The sequence below is a fragment of the Stigmatopora argus genome, chromosome 10 (genome assembly GCF_051989625.1).
Source record: "Stigmatopora argus isolate UIUO_Sarg chromosome 10, RoL_Sarg_1.0, whole genome shotgun sequence".
Classification (NCBI taxonomy): Eukaryota; Metazoa; Chordata; class Actinopteri; order Syngnathiformes; family Syngnathidae; genus Stigmatopora; species Stigmatopora argus.
Window position 1 is genome coordinate 17587925 of NC_135396.1, and position 14539 is coordinate 17602463.

A 14539-nucleotide genomic window follows, 5' to 3' on the forward strand; every position below is an offset into this window, starting at 1 on the left:
TATATATAATATATATACATAGTTCACGGTCTAGCTTTGAATGCTCTGTTGACGCCAACATTTAGCGGCAGGATTTCTTTTGTAAATACAGCCGACATGACGGCCAGCACCAAATTAGTGTGGTCGCCGCAACCAAATTTGGTGCTGGCCGTCATTTCGGCTCTATTTACAAAAGAAATCCTGCCGCTAAATGTTGGCGTCAACAGAGCATTCAAAGTTAGACTGTGAACTATGTATATATATTATATATAATAACTTGGAGCTTGCCGTCATTGCCGGAGGCTTAACAACTACAACCGCGGGACCCAGCGTTTTGGAAGACTCATTTGGGCAATTGTTAATTCGGACACAGAAAATGAGGACTTTGATGGATTTGTGGGTGATGATGACGTGAGTAAGTTGTAAAATGTCTAAATAAAGTACAACCGAACTCAGTTTTGCTTCCGTTGCCTTTTTTAAACATGTTTATAGCGTGTGGGTGTAGCGAGGAAGAACTATATTTCCCAGCAGTCACTGCGCACCGGAACCCGGAAATAGGCTGCTTCCGGTAGCCAGCGCTATTGCGTTTCAATGTTCATACTATAATATATAATATATATGCGTCTAATGAAATGGTGCGTGCTTTGTGTGTCTAAAATACAGAAATAGCACTCGTTACTGACACTGCGGCGTAAGAAACGATGCGCCAAATAGGCGTGAAAATACGGTATTTGCCCTACTGTATATATAGATAAAACCTCTATTTCAACAGCAATGCCACTCTATTTTTCAAACTTTACCCCGTCGTGCCGTTCAATTAGAGGGTGCCGCTCTATTTTTCGACTAGCTGGTCAGAATTTTGAGAAGATGAGGTAAATTTTATGGATGAAAAGAGAAACTAGGTAACATATGCATATTTATTTAACAAATGGCACAAATACGAGGTGATAACTGGTAAGTAATTACAAATTCACTGGTGAAAATCAAGTGACACGTCGCTGTTGTAGCTGTCCTCGTCATTCACATCGCCTTCCGCATCAGCGTCGAGTTTCTGAGTGAGTTCATGATCATCGTCGCCGGCATTGGCTTGCGCTTGCTGGAGAAGTTGCAAACCAGTCTGAATCGGGCCGTCTGACCTGAAACAATGGAACTGGCAATCCTCCGAGCCGTCGAGAGCGTTGGTCAGTCCGCATCCCTTGAACTACTGGATGATTAGATCCTTCGGCAGCTAATCCCAAGCATTGACAATCCATTTCAAATAAACTTTCATTGATGGTGCTCGCATGTTGCCGCATTTGGTGTAGCTCTTCTTGCCGTGCAACATCCAGTTCTTTTAAAACTGTAGGACTTTGGCCTTGAATGGGGCTCCAGTAGCCTGTATGAATTTGGTGCAGCCATCTGGAATCACGGCCACATCAATCTGAAGCTTCTTCAATTGCTTGTTGGTGGCATCGCTAATGTGACAACAGTATGAATCCCAGGCAAAAAGGCACTTGCCAAACAGAAGAACCGATGATCCGTAAAACCTCTATTTCACCGGAATGCCACTCTATTTTTCAAACTTTCCCCCGTAGTGCTGTTCAATTAGTGGTGCCATTCAATTAGGAGGTGCCGCTCAAATTCCGCTCTTATTAACACAACTTCAAGTTTCGGTAATGTCATTTTGGCTTAATAAGCATTTCAGACCAAAACACCTTGCATTTTTAGTCACGTTTCAGCCAACATTATGAAAGGTTAGTTGTTGTAGCAAATGTTTTCTTATATGTCATTTCTAGGACTTGTGACGGCGGTGTCCACTTTTGGGAGTGTCCTCGTAGCACAGCCAGCTTGCAGCATTTGTGCAGGATGGCTCTCAGGCGAGTAATGACCACGCAGCAGGTGGAGTCTTTGGCCATTCCCACGCCGCTCCGTGACTACCTGGCCTACAAAGTCATCTGATTTCTCCGAAGCATCTCCCGTTCGTTGCTTGTGCAGCCCACTGGTTAGCTGACAATGAATCACTTTGTCACTGTTTATTTTCAGAGAGCTTTAAATGATTTGTGAAAGTCGCGGATGAAATTTCCATTTGAATTACACCATCTGAAATTTCCAGCACTTTGTCACACAGTAGGTTGTTATTTTGTTTATATATATATATATTTTTCCAAATATATTATGGTGTTGGGGCCAATGTGCCACTGATGTCTGTAAGGTCAATACTTTTTCTTCTGTATGTTTGTCTTCATCAATTCGGTATGAGTATTCAGCTTCTCCTTCTGGCTCAGGCTCCTTTAAACTGCCTTCTTTTTGCTGTAATTTGAGGTTTAAATGGCGACTTTACTGTTTGCACTTGGGTGAGATCATGTCAGAGCAAGTGATTACTTCTTTAACACTGGCATCTGAACCCGTATTTAAAGCTCGTAACCCTCTCTGGTACAGGAATTTACTGGCTTCTATTGTATCAGATCTGAATTGTGGTATAATCTTTATGTCTAACACTCTAGACTCACTGGCAACACCCATTGTGTATTGTAAGCAATTGTCATTGTGATTCTGAATGCGGGGTTCTGTCTGCCTGTTTTTGTGGCTCGTCTTGAAGAGACAGCCGATAAAGTTCTCCCCCTTTTCCTTCAAAGGCTTAAATACCCTGTATTATTATTATTATTATAGCAAAAAAAAACTTACATTAATTGGTCTTGCAAGGGGACCTTGAATGCTTTCCATACTGTTCAAGAATTTCTACAGTAAGTGTGTAAGAGTGTCCCAACATACGAGAAGTTTGAGATTCGAGGAAAATTTGACATACAAGCATAAAATGCGGCTGCTAGCTGGTCCTGCAGAGCAGTGATTTAATATGGATAATGAGAAACAGTTAGCGGAATCTGCAAGGATTTGAAAGTAAATCAAGCATCTGAGAAAGGGAATACTTTGACACCAGCCGAAACCTTCAATGCGAGTTGTGGCTGGTTCGATAACTTTAAAAAACGAACTGGGGATACACTCGTTTGGGAGGCATGGGCAAGCAGCTAGTTCTGACTCGAAAGCCTCGGCGGAATACATTAACATCTTTGCCTCGGTTCTAGCACAAGGTTACATCCATTTTTAACTATGTGTATAGTAAGCAAAGTTCATTTAAGTTAGTGTATTTCATGTTACGTAGTGTCACAAAATTGTAGCGAACCGAACACGTCAAGTCTCTCTGCTCCGCCGTTAGCCGCTACCATCTGTCTCAAAGGTAAGAACTCCGTACAATACTGTACACAATAATGTCACATTTTATTGCAGATCATAACCACTAGATAGGTATGTGTTACTTTGTGAGCATAGGTTAATTAAAACAATTGAAAACGTGTTTCCATTGTAATATTCTATTTTTTATGTTATTTTTCAGTGGGTGGGAACGAATTAATTTGTATTTAATTATTTTATATGTGAAAAAATAACTTGAGATACCAGTAAATTAATTTACGATCTCGGTCCCGGAACGCATTAAGCTCGTATCCCAAGGTTAGATTAATCTGCGTAGAATGGTAAAGAATATATTTTAGTAATTCTTGGATATTCTTTTCAAATTGAAATGTCGGTGCATAAAATGTGGATTGCGCTTGTTTCATTAAGAAACCCACATTACCCTGTTAAAGAAAATACCTTGGTGAAGGGAGATGCGGACACATGATGAAACACTAACCCCTATGAACAACTACTTTACAACAAGAAAATAGGTTTACTTTATGCCAGTCATGTTTATCATTTCCCACGTTTGTCTAACCGCCAATCTCATCGAACTTTGTTCAAAGCAAGTGTAGCAGTTTCACCAACTGACTCTGAAAGTTCACATGTTGTTTCTGCCCGACCTTGGCAATCAGTGTTAGAATAACCTCTAATGAAAACCAAAGCACCTCTTGTGCTTAACTGTTTGGTTGTGTCAAATATTTATACCCAACCCTGAGAGATGTATGTACAGTACATACGATAACTATAAACTTAGAAATTTAAATATTTTGTTTGTTTGGTTTCTCCAATAAATGTGAAAGTTTAAGCTCAATATTTTTGCTACTTGCTGTCCAATCCTACATAATTGGAAATTCTGAGTTGATAATTGCAGTCTCACTAGATGCAAGTTTGCATGATTAGAAACATGCAGAAGCCACAATGCTTTAATGATGCTCTATTCGTCTAGTTTCAGTTTTACTGAATGTGTATGAGAACGTGAAGAGGATGTGAGACTGTTAAGTTTAGTGCTAATATACGCAAATCAGTGTCGAGCAGCTGTCAGATTTCTCTGAGCAAAAGTTATCATCAACTGAAGGTTGCATTACTTAACATAAAGGCACTTGTAAACCAATGGGATGAAAAGATTGATACAGCTTGAATTGCAAAAATTGTCAACAGGATGTAAGCTCCTGCCACTTTAAGGTAATGTACATTTTTGTAGTTGGAATAAATGATTTTTGACAATATATTTGATCAGTGTCTCTTTTCGGTGAAACACAACATTCAATGAGGGGTTGGAAGTAGACCCGGGCTGGCCATAGAGAGCGGGTGGATAATTCTTTGGCATTAGATTGCTGCCACAATTCCATAATCACAATGTGAAATACTGCAAGCGAAAATGTGTTGGAAGTGTATGCGTATGATTCACACTTAACTCGTGCTTCTGGTTCTTCTTGTTTACAAGTCTCCCTCCTATGCTCAACCAACCAGGAGTCGGAATGCATCCCATATACTGATTGTGCTTACTGTCCGCAAATACAGAAAAACTGGTAACAAAATTTCACAAAGTTACAAAACTTAATGGACACATCTATCAGAAAAACCATTGATAGTGAAATCTGATAAGGGATCAACGTCTTCAGAACACTGCTCCAATAGTTGGCATCCTGCCCTGCTACTCTCAGCAAGTTGTCGAAAATAATAACAATGATTTATTGTCAAAATGAAGTCCAGTATATGGCCCTATGTCATGTGGAATAATGTTGTCCCTTTATGGATTTTTTTTTCTTCTTGTTGGCTTTGCTAGCTAAACAGTCATCTGTTATGCTTTCTTTATGCACATTGTGATTTAGTGAATTTTCCCACTATGATAAACCGTGAAAAAATGCTACAATGAATTTTAAAATATATTTTGATTAAAAAAAAGTGGTGATATTACAAGTTCTGGTGCATCAGGCATTGCACACTTTATTTTTTCTATTACAAGTGAAATGTATACATTTTGTGTAAAGATATTTCAATCTTAATTACAATTTATTTTGGCCATAAAAGGTGCATATTGAAAGAAGTTGAAGTTGTGATTGTGGAAGTTGAGATATTCATTCGTTCATTTTCTCAACTGCTTTATCCTCACTAGGGTTGTGGGGGGTGCTGGAGAGACGGGGGGACACCCTGAATCGGTGGCTAGCCGATCGTAGGGCACGGAGGGGATGGACAACCATTCACACTCACACTCATACCTAGGGGCAATTTAGAGTGTCCAATGAGCCTACCATGCATGTTTTTTGAATGTGGGAGGAAATCAGAGTACCTGGGAAAACCCACGCAGGTCTCCGTATTGTTGAAGTTGAGATATTTCAATCTTATCAAGGAGGTATCACCAACTCGTCCTCAAGGGCACCATTCCATAATATTTTAAGAGGGGCGGCCTGGTGGCGTGAGTGGTTAGCGTGTTGGCCTCAGAGTTCTGGGGTCCTGGGTCCAGTCGGTCCACCTGTTTGCCCTGGGCCTGCGTGGGTTTCCTCCAAGTACTCCGGTTTCCTCCCACATTCCAAAAACATGCATGGTAGGCTGGTTGGACACTAAATTGCCCTAGGTATGATGGTGAGCTTGAAATGTTGTTTTTGGTGTTATTTTTCATAGGGTGGGAACAAATTAATTTGTATTTAGTTCATTTCTATGGGAAATGATTGATTTGAGATACAACTAAATCGACACACAAGCTCAGTCCTGTAACACATTACGCTTGTATATCAAGGTCCCACTGTATATACCTAAGGGCAGAGTGGTCAACCAGTCTGCCCTTAGGAATGAGTGCGAGTGGTTGTAGTGTTGAATGGTTGTCCGTCTCCTTGTGGCCTGTGATTTGCTGGCCACCTATCCAGGGTGTCCCCCGCCTGGGGCCCATAGTTGTCTGGAATAGTGTTCAACCAGCCTATCATACATGTTTTTGGGATGTGAGAGGAAATCGGAGTACCCAGCGAAAACCCACCCAAGAACATGCAAATTCCACACAGAGGACCCACCGGGCATTGAACCCTCGATCCGAGAACAGTGAGGACGACTCGCTAACCATCCAGCCGCTCGGGCGCCTTACTTATTACATAATATTAGATAGAATGTTGTCTGCCTCACATTTGCCTTGTGCCATTTGATTATTCTAGTCATGACAATACCACATCAAATACAATGTTATATACATGATAGCTCCTTGAAAAATCTTAAAGATCAAATGAATGCCATGAACCTTTTAATAAAGTCTTCAACTTATTCACTGCCACTGACGACTATAAATATTTGTTTATAAATTTGAACTTCAGTACCCAATTATGATGTTACTATCTCCGTTAAAGGCTATCTCCGTTAAAGGCAGAAAATAAGTTAATAGTATTGTGAGCATGTTTATTGACATAAAATGATATAATGGACTAACCTTGACAAGAAAAGAGAGAAGCATTAAACAAACTGAAAAACAGAAGCATATAGAATGGAGAGAAATATTGAAATTCTCAATCATGAACTGCAATGGGAGTGCAATGGGAGCCTTAGTGTGGATCGAGGCAGGCTGTTTAGCAGTGAAAATTAGATGGCAAAACTGAATCTCTTTTGAAAGGTACAAACAAATAATGACATAAATAATCACAAAGGCAAAAAGTCATCTATACACAATCAACGCAGGGAAATAAGCTCCATCATAGTTCTAATTTATAAAACAGTGGCTGACACATAGTCATTTGATCATTTTACTCCCCTTCGTCTTGACGGTGAGTGAAATATTTGATTGATATCCCAATTTTTATGCAACATAGTCTGTAGAATCCTTGAAGTGTCCCGGGTGGGACAGTCGGCGGTTCAATTTGGGGAGCCTATCCAATATATCAGCCAGGTGGGTGAAGGTCGGCCTTTCTTCTATTTCAAAAGACCAGCAGGCAGAAAGGATCTCCTGTTGTGGCACAATAATGATAAAGTACAAATTCCACAATGATTGAATTGAAATTGATGGATGATATGAACTTTCGCTCCCAATTACAACTCTTTGGTTATGGGGCAATCACGATGCCATAGCAATTAAAAGTATATTTCACATGGGAAACAGTTTTGAATAGGTTTACATGACCTTCATTGGCAGTTGTTCTCTAAGGGCAGAGGTGGAAAACGTATTTCCAGGTTTTGGTAGAGTTATTCAGACTGTGATCAAAATCCTTACTGTGAAACTAATGTGCTCTTTTGGTAAAGTACATTTGAATTTACTTACTGGCAAGGATATTGGGAAAGGAGTATATGAATTCAGAACATCTTGTTAGTAGACATTTTAGAAATTGGAAGATGACCTACTTCTCTTTGGAAGTTCACACTTTCACTGATGGGTTGACACGAAAAGAGACTCAAATACAGTATGCATATACAATAAATTAAAATGTCTAATAATAAATAAAATCATTGAATAAAATAAAATCACAAATGTTATTTTATTTTTTGGGAGTATGCATTATTGACTTAGGCGGCCCGGTGTGGCCAGTGGTTAGCACGTCAGCCTCACAGCTCTGGGGTCCTGGGTTCAAATCCAGGTCACGCCCATCTGTGTGGAGTTTGCACGTATAGTATACATTTTGTGTAAAGATATTTCAATCTTAATTACAATATGCGTGGGTTTCCTCCGGGTACTCCGGTTTCCTCCCACATTCCAAAAACATGCATGGTAGGCTGATTGGACACTCTAAATTGCCCCTACGTATGGTTGTCCGTCTCCTTGTGCCCTGCGATCGGCTGAGCACCGATTCAGGGTGTCCCCCGCCTCTGACCCGGAGACAGCTGGAATTTGCTCCAGCACCCCCTAATGAGGATAACGCGGTTCAGAAAATGAGATGAGATTATTTACTTACTGTAACTTCCTTGCCCAGCTTTGCATCGGGTAGAACCTTCTTGATGCCTACTTTGCTACCCACTAACCATATTTTGGCTTCCACAGGCTGGTTGGTGATTGGCCAGTCTCTGAAATGCAGCTCGTACAAAATTGTGCTGAAAAGACAATATGAAGTAAAAAAAAAAAAAAAAAAAACTTTGTATTACAGTAATCAACAGCTGTAACAATTGGTGGAAGAGTCGAATATGTTTTATTGACTAGGGTTGCGGGGGGTGCTGGAGCCTATCCCAGCTGACTTCGGGCCAGAGCCAGGGGACACCCTGAATTGGTGGCCAGCCGATCGCAGGGCACAAGAAGGACAACCAAGCACACTCACACCCATTCTTAGGGGCAATTTAGAGTGTCCGATCAGATTTTTTTTTCCACATTCTTTCTCATGGTTGCGGTTTACCCATGTTGACAATTACAGGCCTCTCTAATCTTTATATTTATTTATTTATATATATGTAAAGGCGGCCCGGTGTAGCCAGTGGTTAGCACGTCGGCCCCACAGCTCTGGGGTCCTGAGTTCAAATCCAGGTCACGCCCATCTGTGTGGAGTTTGCATGAGGTATATGTTTGTATGTGTGTGTGTATATATATATATATATATATATATATATATATATATATATATATATATATATATATATATATATATATCTTCCTTGAGATATATATATATATATTACAACCATTAATTTTGATGTTTTCATGTAAAATTTGTATCAAAACTGACAACAATACCCAAATGCGTAAACGTCAGCCGCTTTTGAGAAAGGCAGCTGGTCCTCAGCAAAGTCTGGGCTCATCACACGAACAATCTCTGGTGACAGGTAATTGATCCATCCTTGCGGTATTTTCAACAGACTCGTTCGTCTATTCAGACAGAAAAATAATAATTTATACAATAATAGTCATTTTGGTTAATTTAAATTAATTCATTTTATTTTTACCTGCCTTCTTGTACAACACCAGACATCCCAAATAGACCAAAGTCTGTTATAACGACTCGGTTGTAGTCATAGAAAACATTCTTAGACTTCAGATCTTTGTGAACAATGCTTTTGGCATGCAGATAGCCCATTCCCTTTGGGGAAATGAAGGTATAAATAATTTAAAGAGTAAACACTAGTTCAGAAATATGCAAGGTCTGAAGAAAATAACGGTCATTCTGTATTGCTGTTTCTTACCTTTACAATTTCTTGTGCAATCTGTCTTGTGTTATTTATATCCAACAAATGACCGGTTTCTCTTACAAACGAGAATAAAGGGACCCCTTTGCAGAAACTGCAAAGCAAACAAATGTACCGTATTTTCACAACTATTCAGTGCATCGTATTTTTAGCCGTAGTGTCAATAACGAGTGATATTTCTGTATTTTACACACACAAGGGACGCACTGTTCTTTTAGACGCAGCCAGGCATGGCATATATATATTATTTATGGATGATTTTCGAACCGTAATAGCGCTGTCTACGGAAGCAGCTGGGATATATAGTCCTTTTGTCAATACACCCAGGTTGACAGCTGTGATAACTTTGCACTAATAGTATCAATATACTACAACGGCGAACACACTAATTTGGTGCTACATGCACCAAATGCATGCTACACCCGCAGGCTAAAAACACGTTTTTAAAAAGGCAACGGAAGCAAGACTGAGTTTGGTTGTACTTTATTTAGCCATTTTACAATGTACTCACGTCATCATCACCCACAAAACCATCAAAGTCCTCATTTGTGTCCGAATTGAACAATTGTCCATCGAAAACGCTGAGTTTAATACGTTCGTCCATGCGGCCACAATCCATTCGCAAATAGTAGCTAGCTAGTAGCTAGCGTAACTATTCCAAGGCTGTCTTCCATGCTTCGCAACTGTGTTGATGCCGATCGCCAGGCCACAATCCATTCGCAAATAGTAGCTAGCTAGTGTTGATGCCGATCGCCAGGCCACAATCCATTCACAAATAGTAGCTAGCTAGTGTTTATGCCGATCGCCAGGCCACAATCCATTTGTAAATAGTTGCTAGCTAGTAGCTAGCGTAATTATTCCAAGGCTGTCTTCCATGCTTCGCAACTGTGTTGATGCCGATCGCCAGGCCACAATCCATTCGCAAATAGTAGCTCGCTAGTGTTGATGCCGATCGCCAGGCCACAATCCATTCACAAATAGTAGCTAGCTAGTGTTGATGCCGATCGCCAGGCCACAATCCATTTGCAAATAGTTGCTAGCTAGTAGCTAGCGTAATTATTCCAAGGCTGTCTTCCTTGCTTTGCAACTGTGTTGATGCCGATCGCCAGGCCACAATCAATTCGCAAATAGTAGCTAGCTAGTAGCTAGCGTAATTATTCCAAGGCTGTCTTCCATGCTTTGCAACTGTTGATGCCGATCGCCAGGCCACAATCCATTCGCAAATAGTAGCTAGCTAGTGTGGATGCCAATCGCCAGGCCACAATCCATTGGGTGTTTTGACAAAAAAAACTATATATCCCAGCAGTCACTGCGCAGTACTTTATCGACGGGAAAATAGCAGAGTCGGGGGCTGCTTGCCGTAGTTGTCCTATCGACTGATTTATTTTATTTTATCGTGATAACAATTTTAGTATTGGTCCATTTATAAAGCGCACTGGATTATAAGGCACCCTGTCTATTTTGGAGAAAATCTAAGACTTTTATGTGTGCCTTATAGTCGTGAAAATACGGTATGTTTCTCTGTTGGAGTAAGTCAAAATGAATTGTTAGTGACTTTTACCTTGTGACAATTGCAAGGTGTGGTGGGGCCATGCAGGCACCCATGAACAATATGACATTTTCATGTCTGGTTTGCCTGTAGTTCATCACCTCCTTCTTAAAAAGCTTCAGATGCTCCTGATTATTGCCGTCGACCTCCACAAGGCGAATGGCAACCTCTCCGTGCCAGCGACCCCTGAAGACTTTCCCCCAACGACCCTGGAGAGACAACAGACCTTGAGTTTTCAGACCGTTCAGTCAAGACTGCTGCTCATTGCAACAGTTGCCCTTTCTCCTGCATTTGTACATGTGACCTTAAAATATTTTGGCATGTTTTTTGTAGACGTGATTTTCATTAAAGCACGTTAGCCCTCTAAAAGTCTTCCCCCAGATGAATCATCACCTTATCGTGGTGGTGGGGTTTGTTGTCCCAATGATCCTTGGAGCTATGTTGTCAAGGGTCTTGTGCTCTGGTCGGGTCACCCATGCCAAGCAGCTCCGAGGTGAGGGACCAGACAAAGCATGACTCAAAAGACCTCTTATGATGAGCAAAACGTTTGAACAACGTTTTCCCTCGCTCTTCGGAGCCAGGCCTGGAGTGGGAGCACGATTGCGAATGCCTGATGACTGGACATACACCTATGGAGCCCAGCCGGGCATAACCTGAAGAGACAAGGTGGGTTCCGCTTCCCAGGGGCTCACCTGTGAGAGGGGCCAAAGACGACAGTTGGATGGCAGCCAAAGGATCCTTGGCGGTCCGATCCCCTGCAGCAGAAATCTGCTACAATCTGAGCGATGTTCTATTGGTGGACTTCTGTGCTCGCCGTGGATTGACAATAATGAACACTATGTGCACTTGGCACCAGGACACCCTAAGCCGCAGTGGTGGTGTCATTGGACTTGCGGCCGCATGTCTTGGACATTTGGGTAAAGAGAGGGGCGGTGGTGTCACCTAGTGGTGTGTTGGCATCGATGGTGGGGGAAGATGCAGGTGCGGCCCGGCAGACCCAAACGTTTTGTGAGGGTCTGCTGGGAATGCCTGGAAGAGTCCACTGTCAGAAGGAGTTTGAATTCCTACCTCCGATAGAGCTTCTCTCATGTCCAGGAAGAGGCAGAGCACATCGAGTCCGAATGGACGATATTCTGTGTGTTAGGAGTGGCTTGTTATTGTTATTTCATTGTTTTCTCTGTGTGTTCTTATGTTCAATTTCCTAATCTTGTTTGTCCCTCCTAACTTTCCATTCCTCGTGTGCAGCTGCGCGTCATTTAGAATTAGTTCCTGTTTTGTCTATTTAAACCCCACTTATTATTTCGTCATGGTCAAATCGTCTGCTTCTGTTTGTCCTTGCCGTGTTTCCTCGTTACCTTGATCCATGTTCCATGTGCCTCGTTCCTCACTTTCCGGGTTATGTGATATGATTTCTAAGTCTTTGTTATTTTCTAAGATCCTGTCTAAGTATTTAAAGTTTTCGTTTGAGCACCACTTCCCTCGTCCTCGCCTGCTTTCCTGTGATTGGGTCCTATTCCCCGTTACCTCGCCACGACGTCCAACGACAAGGACGTAACAGAACGATCCAACCAGCATGGACCCAGCTGGAAGCCACCGACGCTCGCGCCAACGCCAGCCATCCAGCTCACACTCCCCTGATTATTGGCCCCATCCCTCACTCCGTCGCTCCTGGCTACTCGCTCGACTGGGAGAGAATACTCGAACTCCATCGCCCCCTGTTTATCGTCTTGGCTATCTGGATTTGGACTCAGACTCTTCTGAATGCTAGGACGGTCCAGAGCTAGTTGATTTATGGGGTTCGGAGTCAGACTGTGATTCCGTCAGCCGATTTGGACTCCGGTACTCGACCCAGAGAGTCTAGACCCTGCCGTCTTCCCCGACGACCCCTACCTGGCTTCCCAGATGGCCATCTGCAATGGATCACCGCGTGGCGGCCGGCGTGCGCCGCAACACAGGGAGAAGAGGAAGGAGGGGCTGGACGCTCGAGCCCCCGAGTTATCTCCCCGCTCGCCTTTGCCCGTCCGAGCTCCCCGCTCGCCTTTGCCCGTCCGAGCTCCCCGCTCGCCTTCGCCCGTCCGAGCTCCACGCTCGCCTCCGCCCGTCCGAGCTCCCCGCTCGCCTTTGCCTGTCCGAGTTCCACGCTCGCCTTCGCCCGTTCGAGCTCCCCGCTTGCCTTCGCCCGTCCGAGCTGCGGCCGCAAGATGGTTAGTGCCTGTCGTGGCGACAACCCCAGAACCCGCTGGTGGACACCGGCGGTAAGGGATGTTGTCAGGCTGAAGAAGGAGTTATTTCGGGCATTGTTGGCCCACGGGACTCTGGAGACAGCTGACAGGTACTGAGTGGGCAAGCAGCACGCAGCTCTAGTCGTCTCTGAGGCAAAAACCCGGGCATGGGAGGAGTTTGGTGAGGCCATGGAGAACGACTTCTGGGTGACTTCAAGGAAATTATGGTCCACCATCCGAGGTCTCAGGAGAGGAAAGTAGTGCACCATCAACACAGTGTACAGTAGGGATGGAGCGCTGCTGACCTCGACTTTGGATGTTGTGAGCTCTACCGACACGCCTTCCCATGAGGAAGCAGAGCCAGGGGACTCTGGGTCGGATTCTCTGATCTCGGGTTGAAGTCACTGAGGTGGTGGAAAAGCTTCTCGGTGGCAAGGCCGCGAGGGTGGATGAGATCCACCCAGAGTTTCTAAAGGCGCTGGATGTTGTGGGGCTGTCTTGGTTGACACACCTCTGCAATATCGCATGGACATCAGGGACAGTGCCCCTGGATTGGCAGACAGGGGTGGTGGTTCTCCTTTCCGCCCAACCATGTGCCTTGTGGACTTGGAGATGTTCAACCGTGTCCCCCGGGGAGTCTTGTGGGAGGTACTCAGGGAGTATGGGGTTCTGGAACCCCCTATAGGTGGGGTTCTGACCCTCTATGACTGGTGTCAAAGTCCGGGCCGCATACGTCGGATCCATTTTCAGTGAGGGTCACCCATTTTGTTAATAACTTTTATGGACAGAATATCTTGGCGTATCCGTGGTGTTGAGGGGGTCCAGTTTGGTTGACTCAGTATTGCATCCCTGCTTTTTGCAGATGATGTGGTTCTGTCCGCTTCATCAAGCCATGATCTCCAACTCTCACTGGAATGATTCGCAGCCGAGTGTGAAGTTGTCGGGATGAGAATTAGCACTTCCAATTCTAAGATCATGGTCCTCAGTTGGAAAAAGTTGGCATGCCCTCTCCGGCCGGGTCAGGGAAGAGGTTCTTCCCTGGGTGGAGGAGTTTAAGTATCTTGGAGTCTTGTTCACGAGTGAGGGAGGAATGGAGTGGGAGATCAACAGGCAGATCAGTGCAGGGTCTACAGTGATGCAGACTTTGCATCGGTCCGTTGTAGTGAAGAGGGAGTTGAGCCAAAATCTATGGGTCATGGCCGAAAGAACAAGATTCCTGATACAATTGGCTCAAATGAGTTTCCTCCACAGGCTGTCTGGATTCTCCCTTATAGATAAGGTGAGAAGCTATGTCATCCGGGAGGGGCTCGGAGTAGAGCCTCTGCTCCTCCTGAACGAGAGGAGCCAGATTAGTTGGCTCGGGCATCTGATTAGGATGCCTTCCTGGGGAGGTGTTCCGGGCACGTACCAACGGTAGAAGGCCACGGGGCCGACCTAGGATGCGCTGGCTGGTACGGAACGCCTTGGCATCCTTCCGGAAGAGCAGAATGAAGTGGCT

The 14539-nt window shown here is 43.7% G+C and overlaps 2 protein-coding genes across 11 annotated transcripts in view; one reads left to right on the forward strand and one right to left on the reverse strand.

Annotated features, from left to right (window-relative positions):
• wsb1 (WD repeat and SOCS box containing 1) overlaps nucleotides 1-4418 on the forward strand; it is a 71800-nt gene extending 67382 nt beyond the window's left edge. For both annotated transcript variants that reach the window (XM_077610611.1, XM_077610612.1), the window contains exon 9: nucleotides 1755-4418. In XM_077610611.1, the coding sequence (XP_077466737.1) occupies nucleotides 1755-1917 (163 nt within the window). In that variant the 3' untranslated portion in view covers nucleotides 1918-4418. The remainder of the gene's footprint in view (nucleotides 1-1754) is intronic.
• A 683-nt stretch (nucleotides 4419-5101) lies between these two features.
• LOC144083093 (kinase suppressor of Ras 1-like) overlaps nucleotides 5102-14539 on the reverse strand; it is a 67933-nt gene continuing 58495 nt past the window's right edge. For 8 of the 9 annotated variants that reach the window (XM_077610608.1, XM_077610609.1, XM_077610606.1 and 5 more), the window contains 6 exons: nucleotides 10832-11028; nucleotides 9268-9364; nucleotides 9031-9164; nucleotides 8822-8953; nucleotides 8055-8190; nucleotides 5102-7114 (listed from right to left, as the gene is read on the reverse strand). In XM_077610608.1, coding sequence (XP_077466734.1) covers nucleotides 6968-7114; nucleotides 8055-8190; nucleotides 8822-8953; nucleotides 9031-9164; nucleotides 9268-9364; nucleotides 10832-11028 — 843 coding nt within the window. In that variant the 3' untranslated portion in view covers nucleotides 5102-6967. Of the gene's footprint in view, nucleotides 7115-8054; nucleotides 8191-8821; nucleotides 8954-9030; nucleotides 9165-9267; nucleotides 9365-10831; nucleotides 11029-14539 lie in introns of those variants that run through there. The other variant, XR_013303474.1, reaches the window with a different exon arrangement.